At 44.9% G+C, this 20,399-nt stretch overlaps 1 protein-coding gene across 1 annotated transcript in view; it reads left to right on the forward strand.

The window, feature by feature from the left end:
- The first annotated feature begins 2,300 nt into the window (after window positions 1-2,300).
- The window catches only part of PHAF1 (phagophore assembly factor 1), a 28,102-nt gene continuing 10,003 nt past the window's right edge, over window positions 2,301-20,399 (forward strand). The window contains exons 1-15 of the mRNA XM_083165262.1: window positions 2,301-2,359; window positions 7,031-7,155; window positions 8,978-9,060; window positions 9,987-10,070; window positions 10,162-10,205; window positions 10,611-10,690; window positions 10,785-10,879; window positions 12,479-12,576; window positions 12,675-12,787; window positions 12,879-13,012; window positions 13,305-13,388; window positions 15,137-15,219; window positions 16,075-16,118; window positions 18,152-18,195; window positions 19,091-19,149. Coding sequence (XP_083021388.1) covers window positions 7,092-7,155; window positions 8,978-9,060; window positions 9,987-10,070; window positions 10,162-10,205; window positions 10,611-10,690; window positions 10,785-10,879; window positions 12,479-12,576; window positions 12,675-12,787; window positions 12,879-13,012; window positions 13,305-13,388; window positions 15,137-15,219; window positions 16,075-16,118; window positions 18,152-18,195; window positions 19,091-19,149 — 1,109 coding nt within the window. The 5' untranslated portion in view covers window positions 2,301-2,359; window positions 7,031-7,091. The remainder of the gene's footprint in view (window positions 2,360-7,030; window positions 7,156-8,977; window positions 9,061-9,986; window positions 10,071-10,161; window positions 10,206-10,610; window positions 10,691-10,784; window positions 10,880-12,478; window positions 12,577-12,674; window positions 12,788-12,878; window positions 13,013-13,304; window positions 13,389-15,136; window positions 15,220-16,074; window positions 16,119-18,151; window positions 18,196-19,090; window positions 19,150-20,399) is intronic.

The raw sequence follows: 20,399 nt of genomic DNA on the forward strand, positions 1-20,399 counted from the left end.
ATTGCATTACTGTCATTTGAGTATCAATGCAAACACATTCTAACATTATAGCTATGTACACACACTTCGTTTTGCTTTAGATTCGATGTTAGATTCGATTTTCTATTAGATCTGGCATTCGATCTTCCCATTCCATCTGGCATTAGATCTGTACTTTTGCATTAGAGATCAATTTTGATATCGAATTCTATTTACATTCATGGTAAGTTGTACACATTCGGTTTACTGGATCGAATTCGATATTTGATACTTGGCTGCACAGTAGACTTTTTCTGTTCAATTTTGAGAAAACGGGAGCGCGCATCGATAAAAAACACAATAAAATGAATATGATCGAGGGAAAGGGTCAGGATTTGTGATATGGCACATTACAACGGTGAGAGAGTACATAACGCACAACGTGCGGACACAGTCTCTGTTGCAATGGTCCAGTTTGAGTGTCCATAGAGGGATAGCAAGAGTAGATGTCCTTCAGAATGGTAAAGGAGGGCTTTGAATGAGAGCCAAGTGTCCTTGGGTCTCACTGGCTGTAATTGCAGCCGTGGCTCAATGCTGTGTATGGCTGAGTTGGTGAGCAAGTGGAGCCCCAGGCTTGCCCCTGTCACCGGTGAGGTGCTGGATGGAATCAGGCCACACGGGAGGAATGCAGTGGACGATTGGGTGCCTTGCTGAACAGACTGTCAATATTGCCAGTATATTCTGTGTGGTCCCCCGCTCCAAACCCCTTCATCATCCATCCACGTGTCCTGCTACAGGCTTATATATACAAAGGCCACATTGCTGAGACACCTGTGATGAGTGACCGGGAGCTACCATGGTGAGAAGAGGGAGGAAATGGTAGACAGGAGAGGGGGCGTGCATTAGCGGAGCGAAGAGGACAGGTGGGAGTGTAAAGGGAGATCAGGGCAGAGATGCAAATTGTAGATATGTGAGGGCTGAGTGTGAGAAGCTTGAATTGGATTCTGAAAAGGAAAACGAGCCAGTTATGGGCTTTTTAGAGATGGGCTGTGTAGTAGTATATTTGGTGAGGGAGATGAGCCTGGCTGCAGCATTGAGGATAGATTGGAGAGGAGACAGGCATTTGTAAGGGATGCCACATTGCGGTCTACCCTGTGCACATGCCATTGGGAACAACAGTGTCTGTGACCGTTCTGGATCTCCGCCTCATATATTCCTAGCACACACAGCAATTCCAGCCATTGCCGATATTGTTAACATTTGTGTCAGCGGGTGTAATGTATCACATATTTGTTATACACTTAACTAGATTGTTTAACAATATCGCTCAGTGATGTCACCAGTCACTTATACAGTATATTGTCAGATAAAGCTGCATGCACAAACAAGGGCAGGGGACATTAATAACGCGTGGGAGCGAACATCGGCCATCATTGCGTACACATTATAAAGATATCGCTCAGAAGGGCCAAAACAAGCGATACCTATCATTACATCGGTCAGTCACCATCAGTGTGTGTATGCACCTCTGCATAGAGCAAAATATCACTTGTCGACACTGTACACATGTTAACTGTCTGCGTTACAATAATGCCAATGTCTTAAATGTTAACACTGTAATGTCAGCAATGGCCATGCCGACCTCGTAGCCCCTCAGCGCTGTCACCATACACAGTGCTATCCTCAGTCACCTCACTGCCATCATATCTACTCACTGTAGGGCAGTACGTAAGTGGCTGGCATTCTGTCACCACCAGATACTCACTGCACATACATGCACATACATACATACATGCACATACATACACACACATACATACATGCACATACATACACACACATACATATACATACATACATACATACATACATACATACATACATACATACACACACACATACATACATACATACACACACATACACACACACACATACATACATACATACATACATACACACACATACATACATACACACACATACATACATACATGCACATACATAAACACACACATACACACACACACACACATACATACATACATACTTACACACACATACATACATACATACACATACATACATACATACATACATACATGCACAAACATAAACACACACATACATACACACACACACACACACACACACACATACATACATACATACATACATACATACACACACACAGATACATCCATACACACACACACACACACACATATATATATACACACACACACACACACACACACACTCTCTGCTAGCTATCCTCAGTCACCTCTCCCCCCGCCCCTCTCCTCTTCTAGCGCTGGGCGTGGCCACGTCTCACTTTACGGCCGTTCTCATCATAACCGGAAGTTTTACAGCAGCGGCCGGGAGAGAAACATAAACAGAGGTGAGAAATACGTACAGCGGGCTACATGGAGATGGAATATGTAGCCGGATCACAGCTCTGTACTGAGAGCCTGTGTGTGTGCGCTGTGTCTGTGCCTCTGTACACTGTGCTGCAGCTCTGCTCTGCATAGGCAGCTGTATACAGACAGGCCATTGTATGCAGGTGCTGTGTGCCCCACAGGCCGGTGCTGTATAGGTGCTGTGTGCCCTACAGGCCAGTGCTGTATAGGTGCTGTGTGCCCTACAGGCCAGTGCTGTATAGGTGCTGTGTGCCCTACAGCCAGGCCATTGCTATACAAGTGTGTTCCCCACTGGCCAGTGCTGTATAGGTGGGGTGTACTCTACTGTGCATTGCATACAGGTGGGGTGTACGCTACAGGGCATTGCATACAGGTGGGGTGTACGCTACAGTGCATTGCATGCAGGTGGGGTGTATGCTACAGGGCATTGCATACGGGTGTACGCTACAGTGCATTGCATACAGGTGGTGTGTACGCTACAGGGCATTGCATACAGGTGGGGTGTACGCTACAGGGCATTGCATACAGGTGCTCTGTACGCTACAGGCCATTGCATACAGGTGCTCTGTATCCTTCGGCGCATTGTACGCAGGTTCTCTGTACCCTTCAGCCCATTGTATGCAGGTTCTCTGTACCCTGCAGCGCATTGTACGCAGGTGCTCTGTACCCTTCAGCCCATTGTACGCAGGATCTCTGTACCCTTCGGCGCATTGTACGCAGGTTCTCTGTACCCTTCGGCGCATTGTACGCAGGTGCTCTGTACCCTGCGGTGCATTGTACGCAGGTGCTCTGTACCCTGCGGCGCATTGTGCGCAGGTGCTCTGTACCCTGCGGCGCATTGTACGCAGGTGCTCTGTACCCTGCGGCGCATTGTACGCAGGTGCTCTGTACCCTGCTGCGCATTGTACGCAGGTGCTCTGTACCCTGCGGCGCATTGTACGCAGGTGCTCTGTACCCTGCGGCGCATTGTACGCGCAGGTGCTCTGTACCTTGCGGCGCATTGTACGCAGGTGCTGTCTACCCCAGAGACCATTTTGTACCAGTGCAGTGTGCGTCACAGATCATTGTATATAGGAGCAGTGTACCACACTAGGAGTTCCACCACAGCTGAAGTGCCATTAGATGTATTTGCCATGAATACAGGACATGCACCCATATAGTGAAGGTGAGGCAGGACTTGTATAGCACAGATCTGTGTAACAAATACCGTACTTGCTGTAAAATGTATTAAATCATTACACAAAGGTATATTTAATGGCCCTGACAGTGAGGGTGAGAAGTGCCGACAGCTCGCCGTCAGGGTATTCAATTCCTTCCCCTTCACTCTCTTTCCACCCCACCTGTTCCCTGAGGCGAGGGGAAAACAGCGAGTGCGGCCATTAAAACGGCGGGACTCACCACAAAATGCAGCGGACTCGCACGTCGAGGCCTTGTCCCTCACATTGAATACGGCAAGGAGAAGCCATCCTCGCCGTACAAACCCCCTCGCTGGCCGCATTGAATACCGTCCATTGAGGGGTGATATACAGTAGCGCCATCACTGCAAATATTGCTACATAAAATTGGAACTATATGTATATTTCAAATATAGGGAATTCTAAGTAATGTACACTGTAAAACAGCGGTGTCAAACTTATGGCCCTCCAGCGGTTGTGGAACTACTCGTCCCATCATGCCCTGCCACAGATTTTATATAATGGCTTGCTAGAACTGTGGCAGACTAATACAAACAAGATTACAGAAACCACTAGCGCTCCTTCCTGTTCACAATTGGTGGATAAGGAAGCGATGTTCCAATCAGGTGTACTCCAGAACCTGAAACAATACAAATTGCCTCCAAACACACCCTCAATAAATGAGATATGTGGTGAGATGGAGACAGTTCAGACAAATTGGTGCAATACGTCTGGTATTATAAAGAGTAACAATTTATTCGTTTAAAAACACTCACAAACATATGAGGTAATTTTTGCGCTTGGATCCTTAAATCCACTTTGTTCTAGAACTGTGGCAGGGCATGCTGGGACGTGTAGTTCCACAACAGCTGGAGGGCCATGAGGTTTACACCACTGCTGTAGAATTTAAGTGACACTGCCGATTGAGAATCTCAGAGACTCTATTTTATACTTAAATGTGTGCCCCAATTGTATCCAGTCCCACTCTGCTCCTAGTGCCACTAATCTGTATGAAAATGATTTCCGTATAAATAATGGATTATTCCATTGCGGGAATTATCCATTTCTGCCCTTGCTCTGTAGCAGATAGTTATAGATATGCACAGCTGAATAACAAACATTCATTATACATGTATGTATGCAATCAGCATAAAACAGATCACACCCTGTTGGAGACGGCAGCTGCATATTTTCCAGTGCACAATTTCTGATGTTCTGCAAATCTCTTTACCACTCATTGCTCAGTTAAAGTTACCTGGAATATACCATAATTATAATTATCCTATTATATGACGCCCAGAAATCCACAGCGCCTTACAAAGTAGATAAACCAAAACAGTTTAGCAAAATAAAAGAAAAAGAAACAGTCCAAAACATAAAATCCAAAGAAGCAGCAACAGGTGAACCTACATCTCTTTTCTCTCACACATGCACAAACACAGAGGCAATCACAAGGTAGCAGACTAGCTTTCAAAGCATTTGGTTCGAGCAGGCTTACTCGTAATTAATATCAATGTACCAAAATGAATATCCATGAAAGAAGTTTTTCTCGAATAACATGTGCCTGGTGCAATACTATCTTACTTGTGAGCCAGCATTGATGGGACATCTATTTACCTAGTACTGTAGTAGGTCTGATTAAGAAGGGCTTCTTCTGAACCAAGATGATTGGCCAATCAAAGGAGTTAAATTGCCCTGTGTTACGTAACACTAGACCATGCATGTACAATAAAATAAACTTCACTGAACAACATCTTAGAAAAGGGAATATTATTCTGCACATACGTTTATGCTTTGGGGTAACTACAGACTAGGAGTTTTAGTTTGCAGGATGTAACCTGAATGCACATACATGGTAATACATAGATATATAAGCTTATTTACCTGTAATCATTTAAATGAATTAACAACATGGATAGAAGTGTCAGTACTGGATGTAGTCGTAACAGTGACACCATTGTGTTGACCGTTCTAATGTTGACATTGGACATTTCAGCATCAGAATGTTGATTTGTGAAATGTGAACATTTTACAGGGACCTGGGATTAGGGTTTGCAGTAGGGGGAGGGTTAGCCATTCTTACCACCAGAATTTCCCCCGGATGGCCGGAAAGTGTCAGGACTTCACCACTGGAGCCATCAATCCTGCTGTACCAGGTACTGGAAAGCTCCCCATCCACTACTGAGACTTCTCTGACGCGAGAAGTCGCTGCTGATCTCCCTGGAGCCGCCTGGGAAGGTCCCGGGCACCAGGATTCCATGTGATATATTGTATGTGATTCCATTACCCGCTGCGGCAGTGACGATGGATCCTTGCTGCGTTAGTGACGATCTCCGGCTCCGATCCGATGGATCCTTGCTGTGGCAGGGACGATCTCCGGCTCCGATCCGATGGACCCTTGCTGTGGCAGGGACGATCTCCGGCTCCGATGCGCACGGGACAGCACATCCGATCAGAATTGGAGGTTAAACACAAGTCATTTGATTGATGAAGCGTACTCTTGGATAGGGCCCATAAGTCACCAGGGGTGTTTTGACATAATTTCATCAGTGCGATGAATTTCTACATGATCAGTGTCGGCGTTATGAATGCCGACAAAATATGCCACACCCTGTCGGAATAAGTTTACTCCCCCATCTGTAGAAATGTCTTTATTAAAGTTCATAGTACCGAATGCACGCAGCACAAAGCATTATGGGTCTGTATTAAGTAAGTGGCTATCATTAGATTTTGCATAGATGGGGAGGGGGTACATTGATCAAAGTGTGGGTATAGAGAAGTGAAGACCTTTCCCATAGCAACCAATCCGATTTTAGCAGATCTCTACTAGAAGGTGTTACATTAATAAGTGGATTCTGACCGGTTGCTATGGCAACATCTCCACTTCCGTAAACCTGCAGTGGGACCCTTTAAATACCATGTGTTGTTATTATATGGTTAGTTACACATAAGTGAAATGTAGTTTTAGTGGGTGTTACAACCATCTCCATAACCCGTTCCCAATGGGGTGCATGACTCCGGTCACTAGGGGGTTGTAAAACCATTAAGAGCTGTAAAATGTATTGCAATGGTGTCTGTCCACCTTCTGCAATTATCTGGTCAATAACGAGCGCTGTCATTTTTAACAGGTATTCTGAGGATCTCTGACAGCAGCTTTGGCACTCAAAGGGTTTACGGCTCTACAATGAGTATATAAAACGATCATTACATTTCTGTTAAACATATTTTTATTTGGTTACATTGCGGTGTGTTATGATCTTGTTTACAAGCAAGGCTGTATTAGTAACTGTAGAATGTCAAACCGTTGCTTGTACGACTTTGGTTATGTAAATAAAGTTCTTGGTTAAAAAAAACAATCCTCTTTTGCTCAGCAAAGCCTTTTATCTGCATGTATGTAAGCTTTACATCTGCACAGGACTCACTGGAGGCAGGGAACACCTGATCTAAGCAGCATGTTTTTTTAATGTACTTTTACAGGTTCAGCCGTGGTAACATTCTGGATCTTAGCTGACCCCTGGAGCCTCCCTGCCCTGAGCCAATGCTGGATCTGGAGGTTGTGCCAGAGAGATCCCTGGGCAACCAGCAATGGGAGTTTACCTTAGGTAATCAATATACTTTGTTATGCACGCATTAGTGTTTGCAGGGAGAAAATAATGGCCCTTGGGGTTGGAGATGTCTGGAAAAGGACAGGGTGGTGACTTCTACTCACTCACATTCATTTTACAGTAAAGCTCCATACACACGGAGCAATATATAGCTCAGTGTCCCGTTTTCATCCGCGAACAGAGAGGGCCTCTGATGACAAGTAGACACTGGCGGGGGAAGCTGCCAGGGGAAACAGCTGATCGCCGGGGGGAGCTGCTGGTTGCAGGAGCATGCTCCTCAGACCAGTGACCACTAAAAGGCTGGTCGCGAAGGTGCACTCCTGGCGACAGTCGCCCTGTACCCACAGAGATATGGTCGTTCAGCGACCCCCGGGATAATGGCTGACATCTCCCCGTGTGTACGGGCTGAGCTGCAGGGTTCCCCATCATTTAGAGAGCATTATATGTCCATGATATTCCTCTGCTGATTCCTATTTCCATTGTTTGGTTTAGAATTGCAGTTACTGTTTAACTTTGGAGGGGCTGAACAAGCAACTAATGAAACAAACGCTTAAAGGCATTGTTCTGTATCATTCGGGATCACGGGATATAAGTAGCAGAATCTGAGTCATAAGTGATCAGTCTTTGGGACATTTGGTGGCTTGTCCGAGGTGGTGACGTGTGTGTCAGACAGGGAGTAACCAGGTGTGTTTGCTGTTATTGTGTAACAGCATGAGCTATCAGTTTGTTTTTCTGCCTCATGTGATTACATGAGTTCGGGAATCTTGCCTGTCTTGTCCTCGGTCATTTAGGCATTGTGACACCAGGAACATTCTGGGATGGCCCATTTGGATAGTAGCCAGTGGTTTCCTTTTTAACCAATTGTTGACAATGAGGAAAGACAAACCTGTCACTAGGCTCTAAAGTTTATATAGTACATTATTCAACCAGTCACTTGCTACTGGAGTAATCCCAAATGACTGGAAAAGAGCGAATGTAGTTCCACTGCACAAAAGTTGAAGCAAGGAAGAGGTAAGCAACTATCGACCATTGAGCCCTACATCAGTAGTAGGGAAATTGATGGAAACACTCTTAAAACAAAGAGTTGTAGAATATCTCAAAACCAGAAACTTACAGGATCCTAAACCATATGGGTTTACTGGGGGAAAATCAGGTCAAACAAATCTTATTATGTAGGACGGCAGGATTGCATGCAATACATCGCATGCGTCCCTTTCACATGCAGTGTATCACATGCAATCCCCCCCCCCCCCCAATGCCAAGCCAGAGGTCAAACATGCAGCAGTTCCGACCTCCGGCACAGGTCTGATGCGCACGGGACCAGGCATCGGACATGAGAGGGATGTGAAACACATCCGATTTGTGCCGATTTCTCTGTCCGATCTGTCGGGATTGGATGAAATTGTACTAGTGTATGGCCACCTTAAGGGAGCCCATGACTCATGCTGTTTTGGCTGCACGAGGGGGATTTGCATAGTGTTATTCAGGTGGATTTACTGTTCCGATATGGGTGTATTTCAGAAGACCTATAGTTATATTATACTGTCCACTTTTAAGGTATTAGAAGCCTTGACTGGTGTGGGACTCGACAGCTGCAGTGTCTAGTGCAGGGCTGGACAACACCGGCCCTCCAGATGTTAATGAACTACACATCCCAGGATGCTTTGCATTAGTTTTGCTATGTGGCCATGCTGAAACTGATGCAAGGCATGCTGGGATGTGTAGTTCATCAACATCTGGAGGGCCGGTGTTGCCCAGCCCTGGTCTAGTGTAACGTTATTGGTGTAGCCCAAATAATCATGCTGTTCCTTTGTGACAGGAATGCCCTTGGCTCAGGCAGTAGCAATCCTCCAGAAGCATTGCAGGACCATCCGGAATGTGCAGAACCTCTATAGCGAGCAGGTGGGTATGAGTGTAAGGAATGCAGTAACCTGTACCAACCAGTAAGATGTTTGCTTTCAATTTCTAAAGTTTACTTGAAAAATAACGGCATTTGATTGGCTCCTCTGAGGAGCATCAGTTCCAGGCGCCTCAATTTTTACATTTAAAGTACTGAGGGCAGATAATGATTGGTTATCTAGTCTGTTCTTTTAAATAAATTGGTGGGTTTATCCGCTGTGCGTATTTGTGCCAGTTTACGTGACCTAGAATAGAGCAATGCCAAGACCCCAAGGGCCAAATGTAATGGGGTGTAAGAATCGGAAAGTGAGATATTTTGGGAGAGTTTTCCCTTTTTTTTTTTTTAAAGCGGCGGTCAATTAATCTGTTTTTTTTTCCCCAGTGTAAATGATTGCCGCTTTAAAATAATAGGAGAACTCTCTCACTTTCTGATTCTCACACCCACAGTGTCAGTGCAGAAAGAGGCAATTCCCACAACTGTCAGCCTAGCACAGTGATGGAGGAACCTTGGCACTCAAGCTGTTGTTGAACTCCACATCCCAGCATGCCCTGCAACAGTTTTAGCATGGTCAAATATCAAAAGTGTAGCGGGGCATGCTGGGATGTGTAGTTCAACATCAGCCGGAGTGCTAAGGTTCCCCATCACTGGCATAGTAGGTGGAGCGGAACCTCTAGTGCTCTCTTCCCTTCTTACAGCCAGCTATTTTCATATAAAGGTGCAGACTGCTCTTGATTCCAACCAAAATACTACACCCCAGTTCTGACGAAAGATGGACTGTATATATTGATATATATTGACAATACATTACATACCTGGCAGATTGGAAACCCGCAAAATAGAGATTCTTGGTTCCCAACCCAGCTAAAGAGTGCTATATTTTGGGGGAAGATCATGTTAATTGCACTGATACCTCTGCTCTTATCCACAGTGTCCTCTGAATCATGACCTCATTCTCAGCCTGACTCAGGATGGAATCAAACTGCTGTTTGATGCTTATAATCAAAGGTTGAAGGTGAGAGGCTTGTTAGATGCCGCTTACAGATTGGGAAATGCTGGCAGTTCCGGTCCCCACTAACACCGTTACTCTCCATCTCTCCTTTCAGGTGATAGAAGTCTATGATTTGACGAAAGTCAAATTAAAATACTGGTGAGTATAAGTAAGAGTATCTGTAACTAACATTGGTTAGTATTCTAAAAGGACAATAGTCATGTTCTGTACCTTTATCTTATATTTAAGGTAAAAATGGGTTTGATTTCCGTCATGGCCCTAACTGTGTGGAGTTTGTATATTTTCCCTGTGCTTACATGGGTATCTTCTTGGTACTCTGGTTTTCTCTCACAATCCCAAATTATACTGGTAGGTTAACATTTCCCAAAAACCGTTATCATACAGTACTCTTCTACACTGTGTCATTTGCCCATCAAGTGGTTCCTTGACCTTCATTGTCTCACCACAGTCTACCTCGATCTCCTACTTTGTCTTTGCCTCTTGAATTGAGCAACTCTGTTGTCTGATCCGTCATTGATGAACCCTATCCTTGTATTGTTACAGTGGGGTTCACTTTAACTCGCAGGCAATAGCACCCACCATAGAGCAGATAGATCAGTCATTTGGAGCAACACATCCAGGAGGTAGGAACGTATCTGCTTTAATGAGAACCCACTTATGCCTCTGTCCCCGTGTCCTGGGCATATGACATTAATCGTTATTTCATGTGTATTTCAGTATATAACTCAGCAGAACAACTGTTCCACCTCAACTTCCGTGGTTTATCTTTCTCGTTTCAACTGGATTCCTGGACAGAAGCCCCCAAGTATGAGGTGAGGAAGCGGGCGGGAAATTCATTCCGTATGGCACACTGCCATAGTGGCTCTGCTACCGGTATATAACATGGTAACATAGTAAAAAACGGCTTAAAAAGACATACGTCCTTCGAGTCCAACCTTTGGTTAGATGGTACGGTCTATTTGTTATATCCATATGTATGAATTGTGTATTTTGATTTAATTGGACAAATTATGATTGTACCCATGGATATTTTTAACCGATAAATGATTGTCCAACCTTATTTTAAATTAATTTACTGTGTCTGCTGAGACCACCTCTCCATCTGCCGACACTACCTCTCCATCTGCCAACACTACCTGTCCATCTGCCGACACCACCTCTCCAGGAAGAGAGTTCCATAGTTTAACTGCCCTGACCGTAAAAAAAAAAAAATACAAAATCTCTCCTGTAGTCTAAACTCATGCCCACGTGTCCTGGTCTCTGACCTCAAAGCAAAAAGGGTGTCTGACAGTTCGCTATATCGGCCCCTGATATATTTGTTTGTGTTAAGCATGTCCCCCTTAAACGTCTCTTTTTCCAGTGTAAACAATCCCAATGTATCCAGTCTGTCTTCATAGCTTAAATTTCCCATCCCTCTTATTAGCTTGGTTGCTTCTTCTCGGGACTTTTTCCAGTTCTATTATGTCCTTTTTGTAGTGCGGAGCCCAGAACCGTACTCCGTATTCTAGATGCGGTCTAACCACTGCCTTGTACAGTGGCATAATTACATTTGTGTAGCTACAGTAGCCTCCACGCCCATTTTTATACAGCCTAGTATCCTGTTGGCCTTATTTGCTACATGACCCTGAGCACCACACCCCAGGTCATTATATAATAATAGTTATTATTGTCAATTTGGACTCCTAGATCCTTTGCCAGTTCTGATTTGCCCAATGCCACCCCATTTGATTATAACTAGCACACTGGTTACGTCTCCCGAGATGCATATTCTTACAGTTTTCTGGGGTAGATTTATTAAACTTGGTGAATTGATAAAGTGGCTGGTTTTTATCACCGGCCAATCAGCTCAACTGTGAAGTTACAGGCTTGGTTTGAAAAATGACAGGTAGGAGCTGATTGGCCGGTGATAAACACCAGACACTTTATCACTTCACCAAGCTTAATAAATCTACCCCTCAGTTCTCTATCCTGCGGCCAGTTTCATACCCATCTACAAATTTTTACCCCTAGTCCCATTTCCTCCATTTTAATGATCCACCTCTTATGTGGCACCATATCAAAAGCCTTAGCAAAATCCAGGAAGACCATGTCTACAGCATTTCCATCATCTAGGGCAGCATCTACAAACTATGGCCCTCCAGCCGTTGTGAAACTACAAGTCCTATCATGCCTTGCCACATTTGTGCTATTAGGGAATGCTAAAACTATGGCAAAGCATGCTGGGATGTGTAGTTTCACAACAGCTGGAGGGCCGCAGTTTGGACATGGCTGATCTAGGGAATGCATTAGTGATTTCTGAGCAGTGATCATTGGGTCCATTTAGAGCATCATTTACATGTTCTACTCCAATAATTGCATTACTGATTGTATACATGGAGAACAGAGACCAATCGTTATTCTTGTTTTCAAAGCCCAACTTTGCCCATGGATTGGCATCGATTCAAATACCCCACGGAGCCATGGTGAAACGTATGTACATCTACAGCGGTAACAGCCTCCAAGATACAAAGTGAGAGCGAATCCCCGCACAACTAACTTTTTAGGAGTCTTTCGCTGTTTTCCCATAATGCCATGCTGTATTTATCCCGCCCTCTTCTCACCTGGCAGAGCACCGCCCATGCCGCTGAGCTGCTATTTGGGCAATCTGTACGCGGAAAGCGTGGATGTTCTGCGAGATGCATCTGGGCCGCTAGGACTGAGACTCCGGCTGCTTAGCACTGGTAACTCAGCATGTATTTGTGACGGACACTCTCCTGCAAGAAACGCAGACCTGTATTTAATCCCTCGTTCTGGTGCCTCTTGTCTTGGCAGGTTGTGGTCCTGGGGTGATGGCTGAAGCCAAAACTCGGGTGTCTGAGCGTTGTGTGTATTTCGGAGATTCCTGTCAGGATGTGATGAGCACGCTTGGTGCCCCACACAAAGTCTTCTACAAGTCTGAGGATAAGGTAAGTAGGGATACTGATATAAGAGAAGCTGCTGCGGCTTCTGCGTTCCGCTACGTTGACCACATTTAAATCCCCTGAGTTTCTAACCGCTATGTACATGCGACTGTGTCCATGGGCATCACCCAGTCAGCAGTGGTTCTCTGCATGGGGAGACCTAGAATACTGTACAGGGAGCAGGATTGTGTTTGTGGGGAGTGCAACCTAGATGACTTGTAATCCATCGCATTGTCTCCCGTGGGCTTTGTTGCTGACCGAGCCGGTATTTATTCTTTATCGTTCTTTAATGCCTTAGATGAAGATTCATTCCCCGTCCCCCCACAAGCTGGTTCCTGCCAAGTGCAATGATTATTTCTACAACTACTTTACACTGGGAGTGGTGAGTATACGGATGATGCAATAAACCCTTATTGTACAGGGGCAAGTGACGGAACGCTTGGTCCACTTTAGCAATCCGCTTCACCATCACCATCGAATGATTTAATCAGCCATCGCTGCGAAAAGTATGTCTATACTTACTTTTCCAATGCCCATTATCCGCCAAATTTAGGTTGGGGCGCTGACGTTATGTGCGGTAAGCCACCCGCCCCGAGGATGCATGGGCACGCCTGCGTCTGCAGGGGTACACCCAGCGTTTCCATGGGCGCTGCGGCCACCATTTTTGTGGGCCAGACCAAAAAAACGATGGGCGTTTGCCTTCTGCCCGCCTCGTTCCTGCCCATCCTGTTGCAAACACCCCGGTGACTGTGAAACTCGCCAAAGGCATTCGCTTCCGGGGTGTGCACGTTCTTGGATGCGCAAACCCACACCATCGGCCATGGGAGCGAAGTCGAACTGAGCGATCCAGTCTGAATAGCCCCTATTGGTATTTATAAGTATATAGCACTTATATTTTTCCCAGTATATGGGATACATTTGTATTTTAAATAGCACAAGACACAATAAAAACAACTATTAATAGACTACAGAAAAGAGAAGTCTTAAGCCTATTATTATTTTTTGAACAGAAATGCGTTTTCTTTGCAAAGTAATGGAGACTAAGATGCAGCAGGAGACGGCGGAGTCATCTGATATGTGACGCTAAATTGTGTGCAACTGAGTCTATATTCGGAGCACTGGGCATTGAATGAAAAAGCCACAGCTGCTGCATGATGGCTCTTTGTGTACGGATTCAGACTCAGTTGCACACACTTATATAAGGGTCACATATCAAATTAATCAGCGCAGTCTACTGGTGCATTCTAGCTGCATTGCATTGCGACTTATGCCCCCAATCCATGCCAACACGGCCAATCAGCGGCCATAGGTGATCGTGGGGGATCAGGGGAAGTATGTTAAATATGCCCGATTACGCAGTCCTCAACGGGATTGGGGATCAGGATTTTTAAACATACTTAGTATTTCGGATGTCCTGACACGACCGCCATAGGAGCAGGCAAGCGCAACCTAAGCAAGGGAGGGTGGAAGGAATCAGAAGCTACCTACAGTAAGCCTAAAGGAAGCACAGAACACAACACAGAGCCTAATTCCGACCTGATTGCAAAGCACCTTTTTCTCAAATGGACAAATCCATGCTGCACGTGCAGCAAGAGTTAGATTTGGGTGCGGTGTGTTCAAACGGAAATCTGATTTGCAGTGTAAGAATAATGCAGCCAGTATTCACCCTGCACAGAAACAAAATAACTCACCCACATCTAACTCTCTCTGCACAGGGTACATCTGCCCCACCTGCAGTGCAGCATGATTTTGTCCATTTGACAAAAATGTGCCCTGCAATCCGGTCTTAATTATACTCCTAGAACCCAGATGTCCTCTTCTATCAGCCTGAACACTCAAATCAACATCATTTAGCCAGTGATGGCATCGTAACCTATTTAACAATGCCAATGATATAAACTGCCAAGGCTGCGGTAACATTCCAGTATTATTAGTGATCTCCATCATACATAACGCTGTTGCTTGTAGACATCTGACATTTGCAGTGTTTGGAACATTTATTGATCGTCAATCATTTTTTATTTTTTTTTATATTATTATTCCCAAGCAAATAACATTTCTAAGAGTGGCATTGCTGCCATGCTCTCTGTCTGCTTCTGACCGTCTTTGTTCTGTGTCTGACATTTGCAGGATATTCTCTTCGATGCAAACACACACAGAGCCAAGAAGTTTGTATTGCACACTAATTATCCCGGACATTACAACTTCAACATGTGAGTAGACGTGTGTGAGTATATGTGGAATTCCCACCTCTGCTGTTTGTGTACAGTGTATATCTGTCTTTAGACATGTGGTGTAAGCTAAGCCAGCTTGGAGCAGACACAACTACAGTTTATTCTCTCTTTATCCCAGGGGTCCTCAATACAGAGTTCTGCTTCTTCTGTTTTTGGAAGCCTACTCCAAACCAGTGTTTACTCTATTGTGTTCCCAAATATATCCTCCTTATTTTTTAAGCATGCGTTCGCATCCAATGTGATACATAGCAGCATTTTATTGGAGGTGGTATGTTTGTAAAGTCACAGGAAACTTGTTTATGTGACGCTGATTTTCCATCACTTTGTTACCAGTCCTGGTGTTTTCCTAGCATTTTTTAGTCCGGCGGCTCATCCCATTCGTTCATTATAAGAACTCAGGGGTAGATTTAATAAGCTCGGTGAAGTGATAAAGTGTCTGGGTTTTATCACCGGCCAATCTGCTCCTACCTGTCATATTTCAAATCATGCCTGTAACTTCACAGGTAGGAGCTGATTGGCCGGTGATAAAAACCAGACACTTTATCACTTCACCGAGCTTAATAAATCTGCCCCTGAATTATTTACTGTATTTGCCATAAGCGCTAGATATCAGGTATGTTGACATGTTAGAACTTAATGGCCCCAAATATGTATATCATTCATTTCAATGCAATATTTTCAACAGGAAAGGCTGCAATGAGAAGAAGCTGCAGTAACTATGATTCTCAGAATTGTGCATTTATTTTATCGTATGATGTATCTGTCTTGCACCGCTGGCTACTCTTTTAATGTGTCAGCGATTTCCTAGCATCTCATGGACTTTTCTCTTCTCAGTTATCATCGCTGTGATTTCCAGATTCCATTAACAGTGAAGCGAGGTAAACGCTTGTTCTAGACTCTTATTCTAGACTGCGTGGTCCAGCATCATGTATTATTTACAATTTCTCTTTCCTTGTATCATTACATGATCATGTACTGCTTAGTTGTCTAGTCTCCTGGATCCTCTCATAGGGCCTTATTCTAGTTCACTCTTTCTGACAAAATCCTTCTTAGATGGACAAAACCATGTGCACTGCAGAGGGGCAGATGTAACTTGTGCAGAGAGAATTAGATTTGGGTGAGTTATTTTGTTTCTGTGCAGGGAAAATACTGGCTGCTTTATTTTTACACTACAATATAGATCTCACTTTGAAGTAAAACCCCACCCAAATCTAACTCTCTCTGCACATGTTATATCTGCCCCCCCCCCCCCCCCCCCTGCAGTGCACATGGTTTTGTCCATTTGAGAAGAAATTTGCCTCTAGAGTGAACTAGAATAAGGCTCCATAGTCTTATTTAAAACTCTTCTCTCCGGCTGCCATAATGGGCCCCATACATCAGCAATCACAATTAATGGATTTCCAGATCTAGGGATTTTTTTGGCCAGATAAATGGATTTTACAATCTATTTGACTTGCCCACACATTACAGATTTATTTCAGTGATCGGCAGATTTTTCCATCTAAAGATTGCATCTTCATATCTGGAAATCGCCCAATCGATTGCTGTTCATAATGTAAATAGATGAAGACGAATTGGGAATGCCCACACATATAAAAAAGATCTGCAGATAATACCAGATTATTAAACATGTTTAAAAACCTGATTAAGCAATCGATTGGCGATTTTTGATTGGGATTGCCAAAAGGGGGAGCCCACACATCTAAAATTAATTGTGGCAATCATCTCCATATCTGAAAATTGTCACAATTAATTGCTGATGTATGGGGCCCTTAAAGATTGCATCTTCATATCTGGAAATTGCCCAATCGATTGTCATTTCAGCTGTTCATAATGTAAATAGATGAAGACGAATTGGGAATGCCCACACATATAAAAAAGATCCGCAGATAATACCAGATTATTAAGCATGTTTAAAAATCTGATTAAGCAATCGATTGGCGATCCCTATTCATTTTTGATTGGGATTGCCAAAAGGGGGAGCCCACACATCTAAAATTAATTGTGGCAATCCTCTCCAGATCTCAGGATTGTCACAATTAATTGCTGATGTATGGGGCCCATAACTTTATAAATCAAGTCTCCCTATTTTTTTTTTTATTGCAGTCAGAGTTCCGCCAAGGAATTTCTGGGCAAGGACAATAATTTGCAGCAATCACTAGTGTGACTTCTGTCCAAGCTCATCAGCATCTGATGTTGTGAGCTGTAGAATATTTTATCAGAAATCTTTAGTTAAGTACACAGAAAGGACAATATTTAAAAATATATATAGATAAATAAGTTTTTATTTTATTTTTTTAACCAAAAGATTATCATCAATTGAAGGAAGAGCTCACACAAGGTCAAATTGCCTTTGGCGTTTATTGCATAGGCATCACATTTATCATGTATATTGTGCTGAGCAAGAATAAAAAGAAATGTGACAACAAGGGACCTGATTCTTGATCGATATTGTGCAAATTCACAGTCTGATTATCGAATGAGTCTGCGTGCGTACAGACATCGACAGAAATAGTGAAAATATCTAATTGCAATACCCTCGCAATTTGACCGCCAGGAAGCTGGCATTTGGGGGGGTGGTAACAGCCTGTTCTCCGGGCATGTCAGAAAAAAATGCAACCATGCCCAGGTATTTTAAGGTAGGGTGTGTGGCGCCGGCGCTGGCCAAGATCATCCTGTCTCTGTCACTGAGATGTGGAAGTGGATGTGGAGTGCATATGGATGTGCGACAGGATAGGGGATATGGACACACCCATATGTTGGGCTAGACCTGCCCTTTGGGTGGAGCATTCCCCTCCCTCATGCTTGGCACACTGTACCCTGCTACATACTATAATCACTGACACTGAAGCAGACTGGTATGACGCACTGTAATATGATAATAACCATCCTTCTGTAATTCTTTGCACAGACGGCTGTGAAACGCAAACAGAAATCTGTACAACATACAGCAAGGTGAGATGCTCCGTATAAATATCGTTGTTCCGTTCATTGTTCACCCACCTGTCACCAAAACACAAAAGAGTACAAACAGACCATGCAAGGGAAAAGGTGAAACCCTGAAATATGGGGACGACAAACAGAGGGGAGATGTACAGGATGAGGGGGGAGATGTACAGGATGAGGGGGGAGATGTACAGGATGAGGGGGGAGATGCACAGGATGAGGGGGGAGATGCACAGGATGTGGGGGGAGATGCACAGGATGTGGGGGGAGATGTACAGGATGAGGGGGGAGATGCACAGGATGTGGGGGGAGATGCACAGGATGTGGGTGGAGATGCACAGGATGAGGGGGGAGATGGACAGGATGAGGGGGGAGATGCACACGATGAGGGGGGAGATGCACAGGATGAGGGGGGAGATGCACAGGATGTGGGGGGAGATGCCCAGGATGTGGGGGGAGATGCACAGGATGAGGGGGGAGATGCACAGGATGCGGGGAGAGATGTACAGGATGCGGGGGGAGATGCACAGGATGAGGGGGGAGATGCACAGGATGAGGGGGGAGATGCACAGGATGCGGGGGGAGATGCACAGGATGCGGGGGGAGATGCACAGGATGCGGGGGGAGATGCACAGGATGCGGGGGGAGATGCACAGGATGCGGGGGGAGATGCACAGGATGCGGGGGGAGATGCACAGGATGAGGGGGGAGATGCACAGGATGAGGGGGGAGATGCACAGGATGTGGGGGGGAGATGCACAGGATGTGGGGGGAGATGCACAGGATGAGGGGGGAGATGCACAGGATCACCTGTTCTTCCCTTTTGAATGGATCAAATGGGTAATCCTTGAAAATGTGTACAGCAGCAACGTTCTATGTCACATATACTGTCTTTGTGTTACAGTGGGACAGTATTCAAGAACACCTGGGTCACCCTGTTGAGAAGCCAGTTGTCCTTCACAGGTAAAACAAATATACATTTGCGATAAGTAATTGCCCCATGCTGCAATATTATCAGAGCATTGTCCTAAAGTGCACTCTCCCACTCCAGTGCTGGCAGCCATTGTGGGCACTGAGACAGTATTCATAACAATGCTGGCAGCCATTGTGGGCACCGAGACCGTATTCATAACAATGCTGGCAGCCATTGTGGGCACCGAGACCGTATTCATAACAATGCTGGCAGCCATGGTGGGCACTTAGACAGTATTCATAACAATGCTGGCAGCCATGGTGGGCACTGAGACAGTATTCATAACAATGCTGGCAGCCATTGTGGGCACTGAGACAGTATTCATAACAATGCTGGCAGCCATTGTGGGCAATGAGACAGTATTCATAACAATGCTGGCAGCCATGGTGGGCACTGAGACAGTATTCCTAACAATGCTGGCAGCCATTGTGGGCACTGAGACAGTATTCATAACAATGCTGGCAGCCATGGTGGGCACTGAGACAGTCTTCATAACAATGCTGGCAGCCAGTGTGGGCACTGAGACAGTATTCATAACAATGCTGGCAGCCATTGTGGGCAATGAGACAGTATTCATAACAATGCTGGCAGCCATTGTGGGCACTGAGACAGTATTCATAACAATGCTGGCAGCCATTGTGGGCAATGAGACAGTATTCATAACAATGCTGGCAGCCATTGTGGGCACTGAGACAGTATTCATAACAATGCTGGCAGCCATTGTGGGCACTGAGACAGTATTCATAACAATGCTGGCAGCCATGGTGGGCACTGAGACAGTATTCATAACAATGCTGGCAGCCATTGTGGGCACTGAGACAGTATTCATAACAATGCTGGCAGCCATTGTGGGCACTGAGACAGTATTCATAACAGTGACAGCAGCCATTGTGGGCACTGAGACAGTATTCATAACAATGCTGGCAGCCATTGTGGGCACCGAGACAGTATTCATAACAATGCTGGCAGCCATGGTGGGCACTTAGACAGTATTCATAACAATGCTGGCAGCCATGGTGGGCACTGAGACAGTATTCATAACAATGCTGGCAGCCAATCAGTTATTTGTTATTATTATCCTTTATTTATATGGCACCACAAGGTATCTGCAGCGCCCGATTACAGAGGACATAAATGAAGAAGCAAAACAGTGACTTAAAGGTTCCCACACACAGGAGCGATTCTAGCCTGTGATTTGAACTTTTTAGTTCAAACCGCATCACGTCGAATTCAATTCGCA

This window comes from Crinia signifera, chromosome 11 (assembly GCF_055691185.1).
Source record: "Crinia signifera chromosome 11, ASM5569118v1, whole genome shotgun sequence".
NCBI classification, from domain to species: Eukaryota; Metazoa; Chordata; class Amphibia; order Anura; family Myobatrachidae; genus Crinia; species Crinia signifera.